This window comes from Acanthochromis polyacanthus, chromosome 1, assembly GCF_021347895.1.
Source record: "Acanthochromis polyacanthus isolate Apoly-LR-REF ecotype Palm Island chromosome 1, KAUST_Apoly_ChrSc, whole genome shotgun sequence".
Taxonomy (NCBI): domain Eukaryota; kingdom Metazoa; phylum Chordata; class Actinopteri; family Pomacentridae; genus Acanthochromis; species Acanthochromis polyacanthus.
Genome location: NC_067113.1, coordinates 24,558,234 through 24,584,652, shown reverse-complemented (window position 1 = coordinate 24,584,652; position 26,419 = coordinate 24,558,234). Strand labels below are relative to the sequence as shown.

Sequence of the window (26,419 nt, the reverse complement as noted above, 5' to 3'; positions counted from 1 at the left end):
AGGGTTCAAACTCTACAACACTATATAGCTACATAAAATAGAAATTTACCTTGATAATTTGAATACTAAAGTTAAGACCCATCAATATTGCACTCTAGCAAATTACACAACTTATTTAGATGATTAAATAGGAATTAAGACAATACTATATTACATAACATACAATTTAACTGACCTAAGATTGAGGCCCTACAATATTAATAAGTCTACAATTTCACCTTTTAATTATTAAGGTTAAACCCTACAATATTATATACTCTGAAGAATAGCATGACTAATTTAAATAGGTTGGATTATTAGTTAAGATTGCCGTCATACAATATTACAAATGAAAACCCAAGGAAGCACACTGGCCAGTCTTTTCTTTTTAACAGGAAGAGGGCTACAGCAGAACCAGACTCAGGTAGGGCAACCATCTGCTTTGACTGGACAAAGTGAAAGTGAAGGACAAACAGAAGAAAAGAAAAGAATATAGCATCAACAAACAGACAACAAACAATAGAACATAAACGGTGGGACAAGTAGCTGCAGATCAGACCTGTACAAAGTCATAGGACCCTGAACTTTTCATTATCTGCTTAAGATGAATGTAAGAATGCTGTAATGCAGGTAATTTCAACATAAATAATAAATAACTGAAGTGTCAATAGCATTTATGTAATTCATTTCCTCCTTGTTTATGTTTGATTTTTGGAATTTGATTGATTTACTGTAATCTTGGTTTCTTATTGTGTAATTCATTGCACTTTAGTTACGTTTTTGTGTCATTACCATGGCGTTTTTGTGTTGTCACTGGATTATTAGTATGTTCTTAGTTATTACTTTGTGGTATTTCTTTTGAATCTTGCGGTTTTAAGCTAAGAATTCTAAATGTAAAAAAAGGACAGAACTATTTTTGTACTTTTGATCATTTAAGTGAAAAAAAACCCCACTCCAGATATTGTAACAAATTAATAGTGTGAGCATATGTCTCACAACATGCTGTGAAACTGCACAACCTATCTCCTTGTAAAGTGTAAACGTATGCAAGGAGAACGTGTTAATTACTACAAAAATAACAAATTAGCATAGTTCTATCTGCAACTTGAAAGTTGTGGACAGATACTTTATATTTAGGACTGTAAAAAAAAAAAACATGAATTCATGGCTTTATAAACCTGGAATGAAGTATTTAGACTCATACAATGTGTTTTCAGTCTATGCATATCTTCATTAATTAAAAATGCTACTGTGAATTACATTGAGATCATTCCATAACATTTTATTTAAAAAATAAATCAAATTTCCTTTAACGGTTAAGTTTAAAATATTATTGTGGAAAAAAAAAAATGGAATAAACTCTCTTAACACAAACTGCATAAAATCTTGATTTCATTTAGCATAATTTAAAAACAGATTTAATATATTCACAGCTGCTATAAATCTATTAAATTGAAAAATCTGTAATTTTCTGGTAGCACATAGATGTTCATGCATATCCCTGTATGTCGCCTTGTTCTCTAATGTTCCCAATTTGGTCTTGGACATGAATAAAAATAAGGAACACGCAAAGAAAAAACATGTTGGTCTCCTTTTATTGACACGTGCATACTGATGAGGGGGATAGTTATCATATACTGGCTCCTGGAGGTTGAGAATATTTCTACTTTACTCCACAGTGAAGCAAATGGATGAGGAGATGAAGAGTACTGTTGCAAATAAAGACATTCACACTGTGGAGGCAGTGAGAGGTGAAACATGATGTGTTCTGAGGCTGTACAGTCCAAATGATCCACAATGAAGCACTGTCTTGTTACACTGGGTGGAGTTCCTAATGTGAAGAGTCTGTTTTCTTTCTTTTTTTTTTTTTGCTTAACAAGACCAAAGTAAGTCAATAAAAGCAGGTTGTATAACACCGTTCTCTGCTCGGGTGTCTGATCAGGCACTGTCAGGGAGGCCTGCTCTGTAACATCCCATCTGCTCACAACACAACGCAGTCCTGCCCTGAGTGAAACACTGACTGGTGGCTTTTATTGTCACATTCTAGCATTTTGTGGTGAACATCAAGTGATGTCATGATAATTTTGCTGTGGATACCCTAACAGTGTAATTAAGGGAAATAAATGGTAATGTCCTTCTTCATTGTAGGGGGAAACAGATCTAAAACCAATTCACCTGCAGCAGACTGTTGCTTAATGCTCATATTAGGACAAAACAGCTGCTTTACTGATCTAGTACACCTGCCATTAATAAAACTCTAATTAAGAAGCTCATTAGGATCTGAGCGTTTGCAGATTAATCAGCTGCCATCATTGCCGCAATTGCAAACTAATGACAGAATGGCAGGTTGTTATTACTCAGAGGAATAAAAGACGACCGTGCAGATAAACTGCAACAGAAAAAACTTCTCTCAAAAAAAAGTCTCTGAGCTTCTTTAATCAAAAAGAATTTGAAAAATAGCATCAAAAAAAGATCAGTTGCATGTTAAAAACACATGAACAGTGGCAGTAGGATTAACAAAGAAAATGCATGATTGCATTCTGTTGCAGGTTCTTAGATATTTTTCTTTTCAGTTCATTTGTTGTTTCTTGACACTATAAATGCTAAAATATGGTTTGCTCAAAAAATCATTTTTATAATTGCAGTAATTTTAACAGCCTGTTGTCCAAATAACTGCAGCCACTCAGGCTATAAGTTGATCCTCTAAATTCAAAAGAGAAAAACCAGCAGACAGTGCAGCTCTCTGGGACCCGACTGAGCTGTATTCTGAGTCGCCCCCCTGGTGGTTGTGTCGTCTTGTTATTTCTTTTTGGGTGCGTTGGGTGTGTTGAATTTGAAAAAGATAATGTCCCCGTCCTCCACGATGTAGTTCCTGCCCTGTTGCCTGTATTTCCCAGCAGCCTGAGAAACGGGATGGGAATCAAAGAGGAACATTTGAAACCGTATTCAGAAATTTATCAGAGCAACAATTCAAGCATTTAATAAAGCTCAATACAAACACACACCTTAGCCGCACTTTCACTCCCCTCCTCTTTGAAGTCAGTGAACTTCATCACCTCGGCCATGATGAAGCCTTTCTCAAAGTCGGTGTGGATCTTTCCAGCAGCCTGGGGAGCTTTGGTCCCTTTCTGTTGGAGCAAAACAGAAAGAAACATCTCAAACATACATCGCAATACCAAACATATATCTAAAGCATATCAACACATGCCCGGATTTACTCTGTATATGATCACAAAATGATGATGGCATCAAAAATCAGATCAACTGTAGAGCTCTAGAGAAACCTACACCTTTATAATGGAAAAATAAATCTTTTAAAGGCAAGAATCAGTTGCATTCTTTATTTATACTCTGCATCTCAGTTCCACAGAATTTCAAGACAGTTATGAAAAATGTACAATGTACTATAAAGCAGAAAACGCCCCAAAAAACACCGGCCTGGTTTGAGGCTTCTGAATGACTATCCACATTCCATTTATTTTCAGTGATTTAAAAAGTAAACTAAAAGATGAAATTGCGATTTAGGACACTAACTGAACAGCAAAAGCACAAATACCAAGCGACATGTTCTTAAAATCCAGATATCTGATGTGTTACTCAGTTTTATCTTTGACTCAGTTACTGTGTGTAGTTATTAAACATAACACGTTTTTGGAAACTGTAAAAAAACATCAAGTTTAATACAAAAACAACAGAAAGAAAGTCAATACAATAAATATATCTCAGCAATGTTGCCAATAACTTAAGATTAAAATTCATAATTGAAAAGCGAATCAAAATTAAAAATGATAAATGTTGGATTTTCTTGTAATCTGGATGAACAATCGTGACACTGAACAACATTTCAGCAGAGAAATTGAACAGCTGCTGTTTGTAGAAAATAATGCACTTGTGATCCATTTTTATTTGATTCACTTCTTCGTGTGTATTTATCTTGTCTCTTCTCTCTTTATTTGTGCTGTTTTTTTACTTGAATGAAAAAATAAAACGACACAAGACAAAGTAATTTTTTTGTAGAGAAAACACTTCAAGCACTCACCCTAATGGTCCACGCTCGCACCTCATCTGGTCCCGCTGTGAAGAAGTATTCGAGCTGCAGCGCCGCGTAGCCGGTCTTTATTATTTTGGTCAGAACGCTAGGAACACATAAATAGAAATAACTGGATCAACTTAAAATATATATTTAAGAACTCTAAAATCTTGACTGATTGTATCTGAACAATAACGGTTGAGTTACTTAAAAAATATAGAGCAAATAGTTTCAATCTCCTTGTTACTGACCTGTTATTGTAATCTTGAGAGAGAATTACAAAGAGGTATGAGATGCATTTATTTATTTAATACTGTTTTGCTCTGCAGCCACTTTGCACCATTTAGCAGAGCCCTGTGTTGCATATTTCTACCTGCTGAATGTGTTGCATTTTAATCAAGAGAATCCAAAACACTGTGAGCTGTTAAATTGGCTGACTTGTCATTTCTGTTTTCTCAAGAAATCCTTGTATTTTTGGTTTGTAAATGTGACGCCTTGCTGCTTTCATTGCATTTGTAATCTGAACCTCGGTGTGTTTTTGATCCAACTGTCATCAGGCTCTGAACAACATTTTTCTCCATTTGGTGACATTTAACAGACTGAACATCAGTTTGCACCTTTGTGTCTTCATTTCCTCGCAGTATTTGTCCCTCTCCCCCTCCTCCATGTCCAGCACTTTGGACTCCAGAGCTCCACTCAGAGGAATGACCAGCGCTCCGGGGTCATGAGCGTCTACCCACTCCTTGATTTTTGCCAACCTGATGAAAACAGGCAACACTGAGTCATATCCTGTACGAGCAAATAAATCCAGAAATAATCCCCGAACACGGGTTACGAAGAGGTAAAAGCAAACATACCACTTGTTCTTTTTTCTGATGTAATCCTTCTCTGAGAGATTAACCAGGTAGATCATGGGCTTGGATGTCAGGAACAGGTATTTGTTCAGGACCTCAATCTGTGAAGCGGAAATTAAAATAAAAAATATCCTAGTTGTTCCCGAAGAAGTCAAATAGCTTCTGTAGGAATGCACATCATCTCATCAGAAGGTTACAGAGCAGATAATGTGGCAGTCAGTCTCAAAATCAGTTGATATAAAGTAGTAATGAGAAGATTTTGTTAAAAGCAAAACAACTTGCTGAAACTGAAAGTAAAATGACATCACAGGACAGTCAGTCTCTGGATGTTTCTACGTATACCTGTTTTCATTTGAAATTTAAATTTCTGTACAAAAAAAAATGAACAAAAAGCTTTTTTAAAAAAAAAAGAAAAAATACATTTTAAGATCTCAGAGTCTACTGAAGTTGAAGATTAGTATACAAACATGAGAGGATGCAATAAACATTTACAGAGAGACTTTTCTTTTGGGAATATAGCTACTCACTGACAACAATGAGGATACTTTCACTGACTCACACAGCAGCCTCATTATAAAGTAGCACAGAAATATGAGATGAACCACTTCTAAACACATCACAGCACAAGAATACCCACAGCTCCATTCAAATATACATCATTACCTCTTTGTCGTTCCAGTCGGGGAAAAATCTGACGTGTTTCTTCTCTTCCACCACCCAGTTCTTTACCTTCAACATGATATCCTGAAGCAACAAGCAGCAGCAGTCATGTGTTACATACGGACAGATCACTCCTCGTACCAAGATGACGGACGCAAAGCAAGTACAGCAACGAATACATTTTACTTACATATTCAGGTTTGAGTTTCTTGTCTCCTCCTCTGACGGCGGTTTTCTCCAGTTTGTCGATGATCGGGGCGATCATTTCCTCGTCCTTTAGCCGCAGCTCCTCGTGGATGATCTCGATGTCCCTCACTGGGTCGACGTTTCCCTCCACGTGGATGATATCCTCATCATCGAATGCACCTTAGAACACATTAGCTGGTTACATTTACAATTATATAAATTAAAAAGGAGAAAAAAAACTGAAAATGCTCACATTGGAGAAGCAGAAACCAGAAAGGGACTGAAGTCTGATCATAATATAATTTCCAATTAACTTTCAGTGGATAAACTAAGAACTAATTGTTTTTGTTCTAAGAGTTTACTGTGAAACAATGAGGTCTCAGGAAAATAAATGAAAAAAATGTGTTTGTTTTCATTTAATTAAACACATGACAAATTAGAGCACTTAATCACACTAAGGCAAAAATCATAAAACATCCTTTAGTGTCTAAAGTAGTTCTGTGCATTGACTTATCATTGTCGCAGGTCGTCTAATACATCAACAACTGTTAAACAGAGAACTAATGTATCATAAACAGAGTGACAAAAATGGATTTTAGTGACTTTAAATGAGGCCCAAATGCACCAAAGTGACACATGAACTCTAAAAAGCTACCAAATTCTAGCTTTAAAACATAACTGGACTGGAAACTGTTTGAATTTTATTCAGAATAATTCTGAGAGTGTTTGCAAAATAAAATATGCACCTCAAATAAAAAATATATATGAAATATGCACCCCAAGATGGACTGAATTTGAAGTCTTATTGCTTTTTCATAAATCTCTACATAGATTTGGCTCTACATATTTTACTGCTGTTAGAATTATGATACCTCTTAAAGTGGCCAGAATTAAATCAAAACAAGAGGAATTAGCTTTAAGTCACTAAACGACACAGTGTTGGAACCAACTGCCTGATAGTTTTATAAATGCTCTAAACACCAGAGTTAATAAATCTCGACTGAAAATCTCACTGGTCTCGAACAAAATGTTTTTACAACTCAATGTCTATAATTACTGCAATATTTACTTTTTTTTATTCTTTTATTCTTCTACCTTACTTTTTATTTCTAATCTTCTCTTTTTAATTGGGTTGTTTTTAATGCTGTGTTCCCAATTTTAACCATGAAGCCACATCTGTGTATGAAACGTACTTCAAAATGAACTGTTTTGCCATGCCAAAAAAAACTCAAAACATGTTTGTATGAGGGCTGCGACTAACAATTATTTTCATGGTGAAATACTACAGTGATTTCTCAATTCATCAACTATTTGTTCAGCAAAGGAAATATCAGAAAATTGTGAAAAACAATCAACATCCTCCAATATTCTGTCAACAATCTAAACACATGGATGCTTTCTTTACTGAAGAGTAAAGAAAAGCAGAAAATAAACAAATTTATGTCCAGAAAACAACAACAACACCACCACTTATCAATTGTCAAAATGATAAGTGGATAAATTAATATTTGGAAACTAATAAGTTCATATTTGGATCTCTTATTTATCTTATGATCTTAGGTTAAAGAACAGTTAATTTTTTTGGGCAGACATTAAATGGCAGCTGTCGGTTTGAACATCTGTGCTATTGGCATCTTTCAGTCAGCATCATAAAGCACTGAAGTTACAGTAGACACCAAATGTACCAGAGTATTTTGACAGGAGTCTGACATCACATCCTGTCAGAGCCACAGGAATAACATGACTGAGCTGTGAAAAAGCGTCTCATCTCTGTTTAAGTAGTGCAGCAGTGGCTCTGCCCTGCCAACACCTGTGCGCTCTGTTCAGTTGTTACTACACAGCAGCTGCAGGCAGCAGAAGTAAAATCAACTCACGAGTCATGTGGAAGATGCCATCACAGGCACTGATGTGGGAGAGGAATGCGTTTCCAAGTCCTTGTCCTGAGTGAGCTCCCTTCACCAAACCAGCAATGTCCACAACGTTTAGGAAAGCTGGAACCTTACTGAAGAGACAAGAGAGACGAGCAGGATCATCAGTGAGTCAGAAATCCATGATTGGTAGGTAAGTGACAGTCAGAGGGGTGTGCTATGAAGAAAGCTCAACAAAACTTAAAATTCCAATCAGATATAACGGATATTACAACGGTATTTATCAGATTTGTTTGTTAACAGGGGTTTCCTTCTACAGGCTTTGTGTTTGCTCCTGTAAAATGGGTTGCTTTACGCATCATTTGACATTTCTTCTGCACAAAATGCACAGGTGAAGAAAGTAATGAACTCCTGTAAATGTATGACTGAAAATACAGACATCTCTATCAGCAACAACAACAGTGAGTAGCCAAATGCTGCCCTTTACACACAAACTTCATAGCAGATTTGTCTCGACACCATCCATACTTGATTTGTGTACATTTTGGTTGGCAATAGGACAACCACGCTTCAACATCACCAATTTTGCTGTGATTTATAATTAACTTCCTCAGGAAAGGGCCTCAGTCCGTAAAGGGTGGAAACTGGAATTGGGCCACTACTACAACACCCACCTGGCTGGCTTGTGGTACTGGCAGAGGAAATCAAAACGCTCATCAGGAACCGGCACCCTGCTTTCATTTGGGTCAATTGTGCAGAATGGGAAGTTTTCGGCAGCAGCTTGGCTTTTGGTCAGCACGTTGAAAAAGGTGGATTTCCTGCAACACAACAAGAAGACAGTTAATAATGGGAGTTTAGATCACATAATTAACATTATGTTCAAATATCCACAGTACTTACCCAACGTTAGGCAATCCAACAATTCCGATTTTCAGAGATGTTCCAAATCTTCCAATTAATGGAGGCGGTTTGGGGGCTTCTACCTTTTTTGGAGGCATCTGGAAGAGTTAAAACATGCTGGCTACACCATGACACTCGTGTCCAAATATTCCACCAAAACAAAGCTCGTCTGTAGCAACTCTCTAGAGTATATTTCAGCGTATTTATCATTTCGTGGTGCCATTCTGCTGAGCTCACTCTCCTAAAAACGTGCAGCTTCAGTCATATGCTCATTCAAACATAGCATGCTAACGCTAGCTGGTGGCTAACTGGAACCACTCCTAGGTACCTGATAACCAAAATATCTCACTGAACACAGGGTCCTGACTGCATTTTCCACTCTTTACAAACATCCGGAAATCTATTTAGCCGAGAAAATGACTCTTTTACTACCTTTACGTGTGTTCTGAGCCTGCTAGCTGCGTGCTTGTCACCCCTCTGGTATCTGCTCACACCGGGGGCTACACTGGAAAGACAAGTTGGAGAGCAAACCGGAAGTGTTGGGCTGTGAGAGCTCCGTGATTGGTCGGACGGAGAGCTTGAAGGACACGTGACAGGTGCATGAATTGACACGTTAAATCCGTTTTATGATCATTTTTGCTTTAAAATACCATTTTCAACCCTGTACATCACAAAATGTGCGAATAAATTGATATATTTAGTTACCGTCTGTATTTTCGTGTTGCATCGCTGGAGGTCGCTCTTTTGCGTGCATGCGCAAAACAAACGCAATGGATCCATTTCTTATCTACGTATACAGTAGAAATAATGTCATCCAGTGCATCATTTAAACGTCAAATGATTCAAAACTCTATTATTTCTAAGCTGAAAAATAGAGCATTTTCTCTTTTGAACAATTAAAAATACTTTGCACACATAAACGTAATTAATTGTGATGGTGACAAAATAGAAAGTTTTGACTAGAAACAATTCTAAGGGGTAAGACAAAAAAAATTAATCTGACCACCGCATACAATATGACTATTAACTGACAAGTAGCCCAGCACTATTATACAGGTTTCTGCTACTGAATATGAAATTTGTCACTTAAACTTCATGATTTTTATAAACACGTGTAAAATGAATTAAATTAAAATAATTCATGGCACAACTTAAGGTCACAGAAAAATTAGGGTGTACATATGCAAAGTCTAAGCAGAAATATTTTCATTGGTGACTAGAAAAATATCAGGTAGGACCTCCAAAACCCAAGGGGAAAACAGGGCCATTATAGTATGCACTGCAGTTAATCAACACATGACCAAAGTTTTTTTTTTCTTCCATTTTTTATTGCTTATATACAACCAACAAAAGTGTACTTTTCATCAGGTAAAGACAAAATCATAGAGAAAAATGGCATTTGAAACGCATCAATGAGGAAACTAGGATCATGATAGTTCAAGAAGCCAACTACATACAAAGAGCAAAAATGTGAAACTAATAAAACTGACAGAAAATCCTGCTTTGATAAAAACAAGTCAGTTGAGCCAATGGCAATCATGCCAGGTTGCGTTTTAATTCCTTTTTATAAGCAACCATAACATCCAGAAATGACAGACTTTGCATGACAGTCACTTCCACTTGAATCTGCCATTTTGAATTTTGCCAAAAATTTGATTTTCATGACTCTTTCTACAAATTTGGTGACAGGTAATGCATGACAGATGGCATTTTGAGTAACATTTGATACATGAACATATCCAAAATCCATATCACATTCAAAATCTGGTCAAAACAAAGAGAAACAAGCATCCAAACAATAACACTGTTGTTGAGTCTTCTCTCACTGCTCAGTAGTGACCTGTAAACAACAAAAAAAAAAACAAGAGATTAGGTCTACAGCTCCAGAGGCGATGTATGTGTGAAAGTTACTTAGAAAAACAAAATTTCATATAAAAAAGCAACCAATCAATGTCCTATTTAGGTGGTTTAATGGCAGGAATGTGGGTCGGACATACGTGGTGAGTAGGATCGTGATCTAGATCGAGAGCGGTATCCTCTACTGTAGTACGGAGATGGAGATCGGCGTCTGTAGGGAAAAACAAAACGCGTCTATAGTTACAATCTCTTACTAAACTACACCAATTTGAGCCACAAAATTTTAAAAGCTGGATGTCAGCCCCTGGCAAGAGAACTCACCTGTATGAACGGTACTCCCTGTCGTCGTAGCGATCATAGTCACGGTCATACCCTCGGTCATAGCCTCTGTCGTAGCCCCTGTCATAGTCCCTCGAGACGCGACGTGATGATCCACCACCACCTCCGCCACCACCGCCGCCGCCACCACCGCTGAGAACAGACACAAAATAAAGTGTCACCTTTATTGTTACCACAGCCACTCATCTGGAAGATTCAAAAACACTCCTGTACACTGTCCAACTTCTGGCTATACTCATCCCTGTCTTAACACCTCTCTCATGAAATACATATGTTAGGAGTTCCCTTGTCCTACCACAGTTAGTCGTAACAATAAAGACATTTCTGGGATAAAATACAAAGCTGCCAAATACTCACTACGTTGGACGTCCCATGTAGATTCCAGGAGTGGGAGTGTGGGCCCGTTTGGTAATTGAGAAGTCCACCCGGATCCTGCGTCCATCCAGCTCCATTCCGTTAGCGCGCTCCTTGGCCTAAAACACACGACACGACCAGAGTGAGACTTTTTATCTTTTTACCCTGATTCCATTATAATTAAGAGACTTCGGGCAAATAATGCCTTTAAATAGTAGACTGGACTGTGGTTACATATGCTTCACCTTTAAACCTTAACACTAGCAAAAAGTCATGCATCTCTATTGAAACGGGACAATGGTTAGAAATGGATAGAATTCCAAGTTGTCTTTTGTGCAGTCACATTTTTTATTAGTTTCTATAGTATCTCTTCTCTGCTCTGAGTAAATACAGCATATAATTCAGTTGAAAGGTTGCAGACTTCTTGTCATGTGACTGTTGGTCACAGCTAAGTCAAACGTAAGTCAGTTGCACAGAGAACTGCAGACCATTTAATAACAGTCTATTTTGTGAATTCTCACAATTATAAAATTAAATTTAATTAATTATACAGAAAAAATAAAACATGAGAATTTTTAGGACATTTGCAAAGTTTGAAAAATATAAAGAATCTTAGTTTTTACAGTTTCTGGCTCTGATAAACACTGCAATTTTAACAGTTTAAAAATCATGCCTTTAAACCCATTGGTGGGTTTTGGGGTTCAGAGGGTTAAATAATGCATTATCAAAAAACAATGTGAAACAGTCTTTAGCCTAAAGTTATGTATGAAATCTGTTGGCCTATCAGCAAAAATACTTTAAGAACTTATTTACATAAAACACAATTCCCTTAATAATTTGGGGAAAAAAACAACATGCATGTTAAAAATTTGAATGCACACGCCAATTTTATTTTCCTTACCTCTTTTGAGTCCTCTGTGTTTTCAAAGTACACAAACGCAAATCCCCTTGAGCGTCGAGACTGCTGGTCATAGACGATGTTGACCTCACTCAGTGGGCCATATTTAGAGAAAACATCCCTCAGGTCTCTCTCAGTGGTGTAAAGACTCAGACCAAACACACCCAGGCAGGTGTTAGGGTCTGGGTTGGCCTGTAAAAGGACAGACGAGTGAAAAGATGGTAAGCAAAATGCATGTACGTATGTTTACAAGTGAACAAATTAAGTGATATTACAAGAGTTTCCATTGAAAGATAAGGAATTCATTAAGCTTGCATGTCACAAAAGCGATTTTTCTTAGCCTTGGCAAATAATGAGGTTTTTTAGTTATCAAGTAATTTTATTTAATATTCACTCCCAGGAACTCCAAACCACACAGAAGAAGCACTATACCCGGTTGCCGACGTGTCTGCGTCGATTTGACATCGGGGAGCGACTATGGCTCCTACGCCTGCGGTAGTCTGAGCTACGAGATCGGCTCCTGGAACGACGCCGGCGGGAGCGGGAACGAGAACGGGAATTGTGCCTGCGAGAGCTCCGGTGGGACCGAGACCTGAGGACAAACAAGTCCACTATTAAGTTTGCACATTACATCAGAATTTTTGTTTCTCAATCCACATATCACAGCTAACTCTGAAAATGCTGCATTAGAAGAGAAACCCGTCTTACCTGGATTTGGACCTGGATCGGGACCGAGATCTGGACCTGGAACGGCGGGAGCCATCTTTGGAGCGTGCTGGTGAGCGGCTGGCGGATTTCGCCGAGCCTCGAGGGGATGCACTCCTCGAGCCACCCCGCGAGTCCTGGACAGATTAGACACCGAGGTCAGGAACCCTCTTAATGCCAGGGGTGTCAAACAACATGAATACAGGGCCAGGAGGTGACAGCGGTCACCCCCATGTGCCCTTTTCTGAAGGTGTTCACCACATTATGGCGTTTAGCAGGTTTGTTGCTAAATGTTTAAGAATTTGATTATATAAAATCATGTATTGCAAAAGATACTGAAGAAGAAATTAAGCAATTTAGCTGAAATATAGACTGTACAACAAATAAATCTAAAGAGTGGAGGGATTGACCAGTGATGTGTCTGATACAGAAGAGGGAAAACAAAATTGTGCATGCTTAAGAGAAAGTAACAGGATGAAAGAGTAATAACATAGCAGGCTGTTAGGAAATTACTCATACCCTGGTAAACTTCTGATCTTAACTTCATAACTTCTGTAACTTCATTACTTCATAACAACCCTTCATTTCTTCTTTCTTCTGTTTGATATTATGACTTCTTTTTTCCTCCTCTTCCCCCATTTACCATCTGCCATTACAACACTAGAAGTGGGGACAGATCTTGATCGCTTCGTTTTCAGCATCCAATACATTAGCATGCATCAACACCATCAGCTTCAAACATTAACAACTTCACATCTGAAACGTCTTCCGCCTTTTTCTTTCTTCCAACCTCAACCTTAACAAAGAACAAACAAGGGTGATAAGGCATGTTGGCTTCTTTTAAAACCAAAAGGTACAAAGAAAAACAACAACAAAACCAGGAAAATAACATCGTTTGAATTGCTGCATGTTTTTACGTTAGCTTGCTGTGGCTTTGTCCTGAGCTAGCATTTCAAAGCTAAACGTTGAGATAGCTAAACATGAACTAGCAATTGGTATGTGATATTGGCTGGTACTGATTAATCATCATTTAACACAAAATAACAGATGAGCGGTAAGGTGAACGTAGTCAGCTGCTGTGCCAAAAGCTGATGGCATCATGTAAAGACTCACTGGTCCACTTTCTATACAACTGCTATTATTTGGATCAAACTGAAATAAATGCACAAACACGCATACATTTTGGTCTGTGGTAGTGGCAAAAGTGTAACTTTGTGAGACCAAATAATATCTGCAGTATATAGCATAAATAAGCCTGGCATTTAGGGAGCTTATTGGCAGTTATGTAGCCTTACTTCAGATGTTTAGGCTATTTGTGTTTGTATGCATGATGTTCTTGTATAGTCTGAAAGAAACATGATTAGAATTTGGTTGTGAATATCAAACAAAGAGATGACATCTTGTGCAATTATCTTACGAATTAAAATGATTAAAACATAATCCATGTGAACGAAATCAAGCTATTTTGATGAAAATACATCCCCCCCAATGCAGGGGCTTGTACTCATTTTTTGGCAAGTGGGAAAACTGCATTACACAAGTTGATATAGTCCTTGAAAACTATTCCAATTATTACAATCTACACGACTGATTATAATGTAGGGCACATAGCAGCTACAATAATGCAGAAACATTATGATAATAATTCATGGAGTCAGTTTTACACAAAAGATCAATTTTTGGCACAACACCGCCCTGGCGACGGCAACACCTCCCCGCTGCTGCGCTTTGTGGGCCGCGTGCTTTAGCTTAGCAGCCGTTAACGCTAGCCTTCTTCACATTAACGATGCCGATACATAAAATATTTTTAGCTAAGTAATACTTCAAAATATTCACACAAAAAGACATTTAGCCTCGTATAAAATAGACTCGCCTCAAATTTGAGGCCAATTTTCAAAGCCGTTACCAGGCGTAGAAATGCAGCCGAAAGCTAAGCTAGCTAGCTAACCTTAGCTAGCTTAACGTCCTCGTCACGCCATTTTCTCACGATCAAAACTCACCTGCTCCCTGAAATCTTTCTCGTTGTCGCTCATGTTAAAGTAAAAACAAGCCGATGGGTTTAAAAGAAAAAAAACCCTACACGGTAGAGTGGTTCTACCGACTGATTTGACTCAGTTGCCCGCTGAATTTCCCGCAAAACAAAAACCGGTTTGATCTGATCTGAACAGCAGCTGAAGGGGCTGGGCTCCCGCTCGGGCTGGATTTTCACATTAAGAGCATCGTCTCAATAAAAGCTGCCCCAAAAACACATCGCCTTGTAGTTTGTCTCACATTGAGTTATCAAATACCAAGACTCTTTTGGGAATAACTTTAATTCACCAAGAACAGATAGTTTGCTGTTGCGTTCATTCCAGTGATAAGCAGAGTTACATTAGCTCATGCTCATATACCATAAACACAGCTACAGCCTTCCAGGTATGTTGAACACCATTAATCTAATTAGAGGATTAAAGCCAAACCAGTAGTTTCAGTTTCTAGCTGTGTGACTGCACTCCAGCTGTATCACAATCCCTAACGTAGCAGGCTACTGAAAGGGTTTAGAGGTATAAAATATTACACGTTTATATCACAATTTAGATTTCAGATCACTTCATCCAGTAGTTATGAATCTTCTGGTAGCATTGTCAAGTCATTTAATAAATCAAAGGCCAATTACAAAATGAAATACTTTATTAAAGGAACAAAAAAATAGCAATCACATTTTTAAAACATAAGCATGCATGTGCATACAGTAGTTCACTATGGAGTAGACTATAATCTAAGTCTCTGTAATAGCCCTAAATAGCCTCTTGCAGTAAGCTCAATGAAAAGATTCACAGAAGTAACAGCGCTTTATGGTAAATACGGGAAATCAACCATTAATACTCCACTCATACAGGAATAACTATACACACACTCTAAAAACACTTTCTCATTCAGTCAGTTCATAAATAATAGCAAAATAAACATGTTATTACAACAAGCACTGATCATGCACTTATTGTCTAAAAAATAGATCTTAAAGAGGTATTTTATTTTCATTGTCTATATTTCACAATAAAAGTATCATGACTAAAAGTCACTGCAGTTACTTGCCATCCACTCTGATCACAACTGCAAGGGGAACAGCCAAATTACATTGAAATATCAGCAACCTGCAACAATTTTATTTGTGATGTTGAGTCATAAATAAAGTAATTTCCTGAAAGAGAAAAGCACGTTCTAGGCTGAGCTCAGTGTGAGAGGGTGGAAGGCACTTCAGGTACTTCAAACAGGAAAATGAACAATCCAATGTCAATAAAAAGTCATTCAGTCAGTAGTGCCAAAGTCTGTGTAAGACACACATTTCTTACATCCCTATAATGTCTCCAATTACAACTCAGAGATTACAAATTGTTAATATGTCCCAGACAGGAGAAGAGACATAAATACTTCTTAAGACTAGTGTTTATTTCTCCAGATCAGAAGAGCAAGACTGAGCTTGATTTCAGTCAGCAACGTCCACTTCTTTGGCCCATTTTTTCCTTTCGTCATCAACGTGTAGTCACTGTACACAGATGTTGCTCCCACTGACAAAGTCTGTTTTGCTAGGAAGTTAATTGCGATTACTGCGATCCTCTATAGCAGCGTCTGATTGAGGATTTCCCACATCATCAGTTTCCTGAAGAGAGGCATGTGGCACTGCAATGTAAAGAGCAGATGTTATTTTCAATTTATATAAACATTAAAAAAAATATATTGAAAACAATAAAGTTGCCCACAAAGTTGTTCTGTGGATCAGTTTACTGTGAATGAGTAGCTCAGGTTTGAGATTGACACCAACATATGCTGCAATGCGCCACCAAAGGCAGCACATGGCACATTTAGACTTTAACTTAAAACATTTCAACTGAGCAGCACAAAATCTAATGCTTTTTGTTTAAAAGAAAAGTCAACAAATACAAAATATTTACCTGTTTAAAGGTGAGAGGCCTGCCTTTTGAGATATAGTCAGCGTATTTACAGACAAAAACACCACAGTCACTCCCATTTTTCTGCTGAGGAATTTCCTATATGCATAACAAAGGTCATTAGTATCACAGTGAAGGATAAAATGTCTAAGGCTTGCATCATTCGTCACAGTTTGACTTACAACAGCTCTTAAGCTTCCAACAGTCCATTTAGCACAGTCAAGCTCTCTGCCTTTCTTTGCTTTATGCTCCTCTTTAAGGTAGAGTCTAGAAAAAAAGCACAATGATATCAATCATTACGTAACATGACAAAGGAATATAGAAAAAAAGGAGGACAGATTTCTGGAGTTTAAGAGCCAAAGGAAGACTCACAGCAAAAGGCTGCAGATGTCGTCATGTCTCTGGCCCATAGAGTCGTATGACTTCACTGTTTTTGATGTGAAATCTATCACCTGGAAAGAAAGTGGTAACACTGATTAAATGAAGCAGTACGTAATAAATCCTAAACTGTTAGCTTTTTAATATTAACTGTCTCGACCCCAAAGCCTGCCAGTGTGTTTGAAATCACAGGAAGACACTTGGAGATTTTCAACCTCCCGATTGTCCTTGAACTAATCAATTGTGAATTTTGTTTTCATTGGGAAACTTATTCTGAAATCAAATCCTAAAATCATATTTCATCAACATTCCTGTAATGTAGGAGTCTCATTTCAAAAATAAACTGTCTGACTGTTAGCAGTAACCAGAGTCAGTGATAAACTAAATATTCTGCTCTCCCCAGCACAACTGAGAAAAGCTGCACTGTGGCCAAAATTAAAGGAATTTTTGGTCACATAGTAAAGCAGACAACATGGAATGAAATTTAAAATGTAATTAGTAAAATATTTTTACTATAGATAGTAAAATATATATAGTATGTCCATGTTTTCAAGGGCATTACATGTTAACTGCATTTTTTTTTATTTTGTAAAAAGAAGTAATCAAACAAATTCAGCTTTCCTTTTTTGTGATAAAGTCAAAGTTAAGGTACAACAAATAGATTTCTTTTCTCATTATTTGTAATACTAAAGCACTGTATATCAAGGTTCACCTATTTCAGAGAGACATAATGAAGCAAAAGATAAATCCATAGTCACTGTTCTCAGTCTGACTCACAGCTATTGCCCAGTGAACACCCAGATGCAGGGGAACCAGGACGAGGTCAAAGAGGAAAAGGTCAACCGCTTTGGTCCACCGCTTCACAGCAGCGTGTCCTCCAACCTGCCCTCCTCCTCCTCCACCCCGCAGCTTTGGGAAAAAGAAGGTGCTGAAGGAGTAGACACTGAATCGTCCTGCTTCGCCAGAGCACCGGTCCATGACCAAGGAAAGGTAGAAGTTCATTACCTTGGTGAAAGAAACAAAAAGGCATGATACAGTAGACACCATGTGTGTGTATTAGACACCATGATTAGTGCACAGGTGTGCCTTAGACTGCCCACAATAAAAGGCCACTCTGAAAGGTGCAGTTTTGTTTTATTAGTGGTGGGGTGGGCACACCTGTGCACTAATCATGGTGTCTAATCAGCATCTTGATATGGCACACCTGTGAGGTGGGATGGCTTATCTCAGCAAAGGAGAAGTGCTCACTATCACAGATTTAGACACATTTGTAAACAATATTTGAGAGAAATGGTGATATTGTGTATGTGGAAAAATTTTAGATCTTTGAGTTCATCTCATAAAAAATGGGAGCAAAAACAAAAGCGTTGCGTTTATATTTTTGCTGAGTGTAAATAGTGTACTATCAATGTAGTAAGAACAGTGCTCACACTGCTAATACCTAGTAGTTAAAATGCTAATTTGGGAAATAAGGTCAGGCATAAAACTCTGTACAGCAGTGAGCTGCAGGAGCTGCAGTCGATCAATCACTGACATTCCACACTTAGAGGAAATATGCTCAAAGCTAAATCTTAATGAACTCTGTATCAACTTTATGATTGCCATTTCCTGCTGGCAACACAGATTTAACTGTAACATGTAGGGCAAAAATCAAAAAGAAAAAAGGAAAAACTGATTTCAACGCTAGCAGATAGATCTTGCGAGTCACATCTACACTTTTCTATAAGCAAATCTCTTTCTTATTTAGAATTGTTAATAGAAAACAGAAAAAATATCTTCTTTTGTTGATCAGAAATGTTAAATGTGTAAAAAGCTTCCAGCATGAAAAAACTTCTACGCTAACTGCAGCTCACCTCGTCGTTGAGCCAGCCGCCCTCCTGTAGCGTCGCCAGGTCTCTCTGTGTGATGCGAAGTTTGAAAGCTGCACTTAGAACAAGGTTGGGATCCTTCTGAGCCAGAGCTCCACTCACCTCCACCGCCATTTCCTACACACACAGACAATAAATGCACAAGTAAAATCAACTGCATTCATGCTGTCTTCAACCCAACAGGACTACATCAAACTCTGACTAGTGATTAGTATTGTCAAGATTTTAATGGTACCAACTGCTCTTTCTGATACTGCTTATCAATCCGGTACTTTAATTGCTGGTTTTTGTCAATTTTTAAAGAGAAAAACACAAAACAGATTTAGAAAACAGTTAAAATCCCTGATATAAAACCTTCTTGACCAGTACTCTGCACTAGCACTGCTTCTAAAAAAAAATCATTATTATAGATTACAATGTGATAACTAAATGAAAAATAAATAAAACAATTTACAGAAAAAGAAAGTTTTGAACAAATCACTTTATAGACACTAATGCTGTGATGTCGATAGGATTGATCAAAGCTCCATAGACCAGCCACTAAAAATTGAAATGAGAAAAAGGACAACTGTATTTCATTAAATTGCATCTTTATATAAGAACTAAAAGCTCCACCTTGAACAGATGTTCAGTTAATGAAAGTACATTGTGCTATAATGCCTCATTCCCTCAACTTTCAAGTGAAAAAACAAAAAAGCAGGACATTTTTGACAATATTTTTCCGTGATATTAATAACGTTGGTTAGGAACAAGTACTTCTCCTACTACCACAAATACCAACATTTAGCTAGAGAAAAGATGAAAATGAAGTGAGACCGACTCAATGACTAAATCCCCTATGCTCTGTGTGCTCTGAAACTGAAATCTTGAACAACAGATAGGATTATGCACTGTCCATTTCAGACTGAATATATGAACGCAGACGAAGATAAATAATCATTGACTGATGTTGATAAGATTTAGGTAGCTCCGTGTGTCAGCCGCTAGCACACATAACATACCAGGGTTAGCGATGAATGAATAATAAATTATTCTTTCACAAACTGAGCACTCCTCATTCTGTATGTAATGAACTTTTGCTAAATGTTCCAACAGATTGATCATATTTCTGCCCTCACATGCAAATAACTTGTAAAGGCAGGAACTTGTGGCAATGAGCCCTGTCTGCAACAACTGTAGTGATGTGCAACCACTGTTTTGAATGCTTCCTTCTTTCCACCACTGTCACAAAGAGCAGGGTCTGTCTGTTTGTGAGCTGCAGTATGTGACAGAGAAAACTGGCTATGACCATCACTAACAGGCTCCAGCAGAAAGATCTCTCCTTTAGATTTGGAATAGCTAACCAGCATCACAGAAAAATGTTTTAATCTTAGTCCAAATAGAAAGACAGCTGGGGGAGATAAAAATGTGCAAGATAATTCCCTTCCTCATCTCCAGAGTACTGAAAGCAGAACTATTTGTTGTCGTAGCTTATTCATCCTCCAGCATTTATGAATTTAGCACCAGAGCTCATTTAATACTGAATCTGGGACCCATCCCTCACTCTGACACATTTCATCTCACCTTGGTCAGCCTAGGTAAGTCCTCCTCACTGTGCCATGTATGCGCAGAATGTGTTTCAGGCAGGCTGACAGCAGGAGTGTCTCTGTCCACCAGTTTGAGGCGAGTAGCCACTTCTGTAGAAAGATCCACCTCTGCTGTCTGTTTCTGCTGCAAAGAAGTCGACATTATAGACATGATAGACATACATTTCCACCCAGAATTATAACTTAACGGGTGCTTTGACATGTCAGAAGAGACAGAAAGAAATGTCTACCTGTGTGCATCGAACATTCTGTTTGTCCTCAAAGGCTCCACTGAATGACTTACTAAAGGTCAAGCCACCCCATCTGAAATTGAATCATTGAGAAATTAGTGAAATTATCGTTCATAATTACATAGGACACGCACACTCACATAAATGAAACTCCACCAACCTGTCTTTAGTGGCAGATGCAGTTCTCCATGAAAAGACATTTGGCACAGCTGTAAAGTAAAGATAAGCGTCAGTCAAGCACAGTAGATTGACTGGAACATGTTTAAAGATCTCACACAACCTAATATGAGTAACTCTGTGCATTGTGAAAAGGGATCTATATATTCAATGCAGGGTTTTTGCTGCGTAGAAGATTTTTGGTGATCCTCAAAGAAATTTTAGCGAGTACCAAAGAAAAAGAACCAATGCTAGAAAGCTAAGCATTGACAATAAAACAATCAAACTGATTTTTGTGACCCATTTTGTTCACACGGTTTCATTTACTCAAGGATAAATAACTTTGTTTGTCAAATGGTCAAACACAACAAAAAAAAAATCATTAATTTCTGTCAAAAAAGGACACACACAATTGTTGCCTTTACTGCAGTGACTATGCATGACAGAAAACAGTCAGGCCCCTTCTACAAAACCCTGCAAGGAATTTTCAAAGCCTACTGAAAACAGTACATATTAAATCATTAAAAGATCAATCAAGAATATAACCTTAAGATTGATTGATAATAAGAACTGCAACTCAGAAATAAAAGCATAATGTAATTTTAAAAAATGAGTCATGTGTCCCACCTGTGGATCCCGTCTTCCTGGGCATGGATTCAAAGGTAGTTCCTGAAGCAGCAGTTTTGTGATCAACGTGTGACAGTGATTCACTGGAGCAAAAGAAGAAAGCAAATCATTTTTACTAAACAGCTAATGTCTTTTGTTAACGGATCTTGACGCCATTTTTTTGTACAATTTCAAACAGATAAATGGATAAAACTCACTCATGTGGTTTTGTTTGGTTGAAAGGTAGTGGTTGGCTTTTGCTGTATTTCTCTGTCACCATCTCCAGCAAACGTCTGTAGTGCTCCTTATTGTTCTGCTTTATGGCCTAGAGATGGAATTCAAACGCACAACACCGCTAAAGATGGGAGAATGGCAATATCTGTTGGGGGTGATTCTGTTGGTAAATATAACTCAAAGCTTCACTGAATGTTGACAACAGCAGGGATAAAGACTAAAGAATGAATCGTTCACTTTCACATTAAAGACACTTAACTTTACTACTTTGATCTGTGCACAAAGAGAGAACACGAGGGAAATTACATACTCATGTCCAAAGATGTGCAATATTTTTTAAATTACACCATATAAATCCAACCGTAAATGACTGTCAAATTTACCTCTTCCACAGTAAGACTGGGCTTGTAGTTGCGGTTGTGTCCAAAGCCATTGCATGTTGGGTCAGAATTACTAGTTCCCACCCTGAGAGCAGGCCTTGAAGGCAGCAGCTGGAGGGATCCTCTCCACTCCCGGTCTTTGCTTCTGTCTGGGAGCCCTGCAGGAAGCGCTGTCCCACTGGATTCAAAAAGAGGCATAGCAGCAAAGCATTGCAAAAATGTGATTAATATTGGTTATTGCAACAGCAGTACATGAATTGTACATCAGTAGTGCAGGTAAGAATTAATACAGTCGCAAACACTGAACCACTTGCCTGTATTTTCTCATTAAGGGAAGTGAAGAGGTCTGATAGGGATTCTTCCCACCCCTCTCATTCACTCCACCTGATGGTTTATCTGTGAACAAAGAGCAAATTGCACCAAATGACAATGAAGATAAAAATAACAGGACTCCAGAGTGAAGTCTGTGGATGAGACAAAGTAACATAAATAGTCACTTGACTTACCCATTCTCCACTCAGCAATGTTGAGCCATGGGGTCTGAAGCTCATCTATGCCCATTAGAGTGACAGGCTAGATCAACAAATGCAGGGAAATTATAAGGATATAAGAAAATGTAAAACATATTTGAAAATATTTAGGTGTGCTATTCAGTACAACCGTCATGCTAATTATGCTACTTTGTTCTGAAATAAATAAACATCGTAATTGTCATTCAGAATATGTCTAAAATGCACATTTGAGACAAATCAACTGTATAAACATGTAAGAAACAAAGAGGTGACTATCGGGATGGACACTTATATTGCAAACAAAATATAGTATTCCTCATTCCCTCATGTTACCCCAGTGCAGCTTGGCTATAATACGCCTAAAATGACACCTTGTGGTAAAACCATAATTGATAGTTGTAAGATAAGAGGTGTGCTGTGCATAATGCATATCTCCCCACACTACACTCCCAGTGTATGTACCTGAAAAAAAGCATAGCGGCCACCCACCTGTGTCTCTTCTCGTTCCAAGGGGTTCTCACACTTGGTAGTCAGTGGTTTCCGCAGCCCAAACAGACCAGCTACGCCCGCCACAGTCTTCTTCACAAAGCTGATAACTACATCTGAAAGACAGGACAACACAAATCAGCCATCACTGGCATTTCCGTCATGTGGCTTTTTGAACAAATGTCAAAATGTTTTATTTTTTAACAAACCTCGCCTGCGTCTTTTCACCTCTACCTGGTCACTCTGGCAAACACCATCTGCAACATGCACACTGTAACAGGAGAGAAAACGGTTTGACAAGACTGATAGTACTGTTTTCACGACACTGTCACAATTACTATGTTGTAATTGTGCTTCTGCGTAACACTCTTACATGTAATTATACATGCATTTCTCTGATTTTAGTCTATGCATTTATTCATAAATTACTTGGTAATGTCAGAGATCTTTGATTGTGGTCTTCTTGTAATTGTAATGAGTGAAACTGGGAGACATTGTAAAGTTTAGTGGACAATCATTCATTCAAGCTTAGTGGACAAAATATTAGTTCTGCAAAAAGCCATTAATTTAACCATCTATTAAGTTACAGATAATTTAGTAATATTGGCAATGCCATCAGTTTCTCACAGTCCAAATTTGATGACATTACACAGCTGGTTTTGTCAAAAGTCCAAAGATATTCAGTTTCTAAAAACATGACAATCAGTTTTGAGAAGCTGCAACCAGAATAGGTTTGGTGATGTTAGTTTTGCAAAATAATTGTAATAATTAATCAATTATCAAAGCAGTTGCCAATTAATATTCTGTAAATCAATGAATTGATGAAGTGTAAAAACGATTTTAGGTCCATATAATACACATTGGTATAAGCAGCTGAAAGCAACTTTGTACATTGAACCAAAGTCTTCATTTTTTGAGGTAATTGCACTTCACTTGAATATTCCCACTTCACTATTATTGACAATCGCAGAGTTTAAATGCAAATATAGTACTTTTTACTTCATTGCAATCATTTGATAATTTTTAAAATAACAACTTCGCAGGTTCTGAAAACGAACAAACAAAATGTAATCTTTGATTTACAGCAAATTTTTACAGTTTGTGATCAGACGAAATAAAACTTTTTTAAAGGAGTGTAATTAAAATTAAACCTCATATTACTACCTGTAACCTGTTTGTATAATAAGATACACACTGATTTGGATCAGTGGCCTAAGGCGTACGCTTACGTTGAATAGCTACTTACAGCATATTTTATTCCAAATATTTTTGTTGCTTTACTTGCTTAAAGTTTTAAATCAATGATTTTTTTCACATGTGAGCATTTCCGCTACTTTTAACTAAGAGCTAGCTGCTTCTTCCACTACTGAATCTTATACTTTACTGATATGCACAAAAGTAACATAACACTTGAAACACCGATCAGCACAATGCAGTTAAACAGTACCACGAACTACAGAGACTCACCAAGTAACCGTAAAGTGGAATTAACACCTCTCTATTTAAGCTTAAACTAAACCTGGACGTTAATGCAGTGGGATTTGTTGCTCTTGGTGGTTATATTAGACTATATTAGTTTAAGCTATGACTGTACATTATACATTTGGTGGCAAGTGGTGCTTTAAAACAACAAACACTAAAAGAGAAACCGAAATGCAATTTAGATGAGTGAAATTAAATGTTTCCGTTTGCAAATAACACAAGAAGAAAATTAAGCTAATAACACATCATTGTTTTATGCTCCTGTTGTCAGCTAACTGGGTGAACATTAGCCACAAGTGTTAACCTCCCTGTCTGAGACAACACTAACGAACCATTCAATCACCAGTGGGGGTATAATACGGAAACGACTCTTAACCCAGTAATTACTGAAAATAGAGATTATCTTCAACCCCCGACCTCTGGTAGTTCCGTTTAGCCGCTCTGCCGTTGCTCTCCTGCCGCCGTGGTGCCGCTCTCACGCCAGGTCGCGTGGGTTCCTCCTGGCTAACGTTACCTTTCCCGGGCCACTCGGTGGGGCTTTGACCCGAAACGGGCTCAAATAGCGACGAGATTCCGTCAACTATCCATCCATACATCCCAGACAAATACGAGAGAATTGTAGCGAGGTCTTCTACGTCGGCCAGGACTATTCCTCCACAGATAAGGCGTCAAACAACGATCTACGACACACCGCCAACCATTAACTTAGCTTAGCGTTAGCATCACTGCGCTGAAATGCCTGGGAAGTGCGTCATTCCGTGTTGCTGTTTCACTGAGGGCGAACGTTTTGAGCGTCAAAGGAAAACGGGTGGGCGGAGTTCTAAAGTACAGCTGAACAGAAACAAGAGATGGAAGACAGTGCATAAATGCAGATTTATGAAAATTAAACCAACTCTAACCCACTGGAGGAATGATTTTAAGCTCTTTGCTAAATCCTTAAATCTGATATTGCATAAGAATGCTGGTCTTCTTGAAACTTTTTGTAGCGAATTTAACTTGACTAACTGATTCCATTTATAACATGATTTATTGTTTGTATTTTCTTTCAACTGCCCCCTTGCTCTTTGTTGTATCTGTTTTGTTTTTGTTGTATGTTGTTAATCTATATTTCAGATGATAGAATTTGGTGGTACCTAATTAATGTATCCTGTTCAAAATTTAAATAAAAACCTTAATAATTAAAAAAAAAAAAAAAAAAAAAAAAAAAAAGATGGAAGACAGTGCACAAGCAGTGGCTGCGTATGTCAGATCACATTCTGATTGGCTGCCGCTGCGCTGCTCAGATATCAATTCTCTTACATAATAGCGTTAAACATCTCAGTGACTGCTCTTCAGTGACTTGGAAACACGAAAGGTTTATTGATATTTTTTCTAGGTCGAAAATGCTTAGTACTATTCAACAGTTTTGACTTCCTCTGTTTTGGCAATCTTGATTTTGATATTTCAAACCTCACGACCACAAATCTTTAATTTAGACACAACTTTGTTATCTTGTTTTTTAAATTTATGTCAATCATGCCTCTTTACACTTTTCTTTTCCTGTCAGAGATAAGTTTATATAATAATCTTTAATCTGACTTTTTTTTCAGCGTTTCAAGAGGAGCAATTTTAGATTTTGATAATATTTCAAACTTCGTACTGTCTACAGATACGGACCCGTACCCGTTGCCTGTGGCCTACGGATACGGCACTTTTCAAAGTCTCAAACTTGTCTTCAAACTTGGCTACCACAAATCAGACTCATAACGTTGAGTTTTTTTTGTTTGTTTGTGTTTTTTTTTTTTTTATCTGTGCCTTCTTCTTTTCCTGGCAGAGATTGTCTTTTGTAATTTACTTTCATTTGACTCAAGGGTGGAATAAACAAAAGCGGAGTAGCCAAGGATGGAACTGTTCCATTACAGTGAAAAAGGAAAGGAAAAAAAGTTGTAATCTGGAATGGAAA

The 26,419-nt window shown here is 37.7% G+C and overlaps 3 protein-coding genes across 4 annotated transcripts; all 3 read right to left on the bottom strand.

Moving 5' to 3' along the window:
• Positions 1-1,560: 1,560 nt before the first annotated feature.
• On the bottom strand, positions 1,561-9,037 carry LOC110955936 (obg-like ATPase 1). The gene is made up of 11 exons (XM_022201126.2): positions 8,910-9,037; positions 8,478-8,575; positions 8,252-8,395; positions 7,584-7,711; positions 5,714-5,889; positions 5,527-5,607; positions 4,867-4,964; positions 4,627-4,767; positions 4,019-4,115; positions 2,985-3,107; positions 1,561-2,880 (listed from the first exon to the last, which is right to left on the bottom strand). Exons 2-11 carry the CDS (start codon positions 8,573-8,575, stop codon positions 2,779-2,781), a joined length of 1,188 nt encoding a protein of 395 aa, XP_022056818.1. The 5' UTR covers positions 8,910-9,037; the 3' UTR covers positions 1,561-2,778.
• A 746-nt stretch (positions 9,038-9,783) lies between these two features.
• On the bottom strand, positions 9,784-14,836 carry LOC110955934 (transformer-2 protein homolog beta-like). The gene is made up of 8 exons (XM_022201123.2): positions 14,631-14,836; positions 12,634-12,767; positions 12,358-12,517; positions 11,929-12,117; positions 11,031-11,146; positions 10,656-10,805; positions 10,475-10,545; positions 9,784-10,317 (listed from the first exon to the last, which is right to left on the bottom strand). The coding sequence occupies exons 1-8, from the start codon at positions 14,661-14,663 to the stop codon at positions 10,307-10,309; spliced, it is 864 nt and encodes a 287-aa protein (XP_022056815.2). The 5' UTR covers positions 14,664-14,836; the 3' UTR covers positions 9,784-10,306.
• Positions 14,837-15,282: 446 nt separating this feature from the next.
• Positions 15,283-25,274, bottom strand: senp2 (SUMO specific peptidase 2). Of its 2 annotated transcripts, none has more exons than XM_022201120.2 (17): positions 24,895-25,274; positions 23,205-23,266; positions 22,999-23,111; positions 22,504-22,570; positions 22,312-22,393; positions 22,001-22,175; positions 21,602-21,708; positions 21,405-21,487; positions 20,782-20,830; positions 20,622-20,694; positions 20,369-20,515; positions 18,791-18,922; positions 17,715-17,942; positions 16,932-17,011; positions 16,742-16,826; positions 16,563-16,658; positions 15,283-16,290 (listed from the first exon to the last, which is right to left on the bottom strand). In XM_022201120.2, exons 1-17 carry the CDS (start codon positions 25,071-25,073, stop codon positions 16,228-16,230), a joined length of 1,821 nt encoding a protein of 606 aa, XP_022056812.2. In that variant the 5' UTR covers positions 25,074-25,274; the 3' UTR covers positions 15,283-16,227. The 2 variants fall into 2 exon arrangements, with proteins under 2 accessions (XP_022056812.2, XP_022056814.2); XM_022201122.2 differs by having other exon boundaries at positions 20,369-20,512.
• Between the last annotated feature and the right edge of the window lie 1,145 nt (positions 25,275-26,419).

Excerpts from the sequence above, each read along its gene's own strand:
- LOC110955934 (XM_022201123.2), bottom strand. The coding sequence starts at position 14,663 with ATGAGCGACAACGAGAAAGATTTCAGGGAGCAG. Across the intron at positions 10,806-11,030 it reads TACATGGGACGTCCAACGTA|CGGTGGTGGCGGCGGCGGTG; the intron begins GTGAGTATTTGG and ends GTCTGTTCTCAG. Across the intron at positions 10,546-10,655 it reads AGGGAGTACCGTTCATACAG|ACGCCGATCTCCATCTCCGT; the intron begins GTGAGTTCTCTT and ends TTTTCCCTACAG.
- LOC110955936 (XM_022201126.2), bottom strand. The coding sequence starts at position 8,575 with ATGCCTCCAAAAAAGGTAGAAGCCCCCAAACCGCCTCCATTAATTGGA. Across the intron at positions 5,608-5,713 it reads AGAAACTCAAACCTGAATAT|GATATCATGTTGAAGGTAAA; the intron begins GTAAGTAAAATG and ends TTGTTGCTTCAG. Across the intron at positions 4,116-4,626 it reads GAGGAAATGAAGACACAAAG|CGTTCTGACCAAAATAATAA; the intron begins GTGCAAACTGAT and ends ATGTGTTCCTAG.
- senp2 (XM_022201120.2), bottom strand. The coding sequence starts at position 25,073 with ATGTATGGATGGATAGTTGACGGAATCTCGTCGCTATTTGAGCCCGTT. Across the intron at positions 22,176-22,311 it reads CCCTTAATGAGAAAATACAG|TGGGACAGCGCTTCCTGCAG; the intron begins GCAAGTGGTTCA and ends TTTTGAATCCAG. Across the intron at positions 17,012-17,714 it reads GTGTTCACTGGGCAATAGCT|GTGATAGATTTCACATCAAA; the intron begins GTGAGTCAGACT and ends CTTTCTTTCCAG.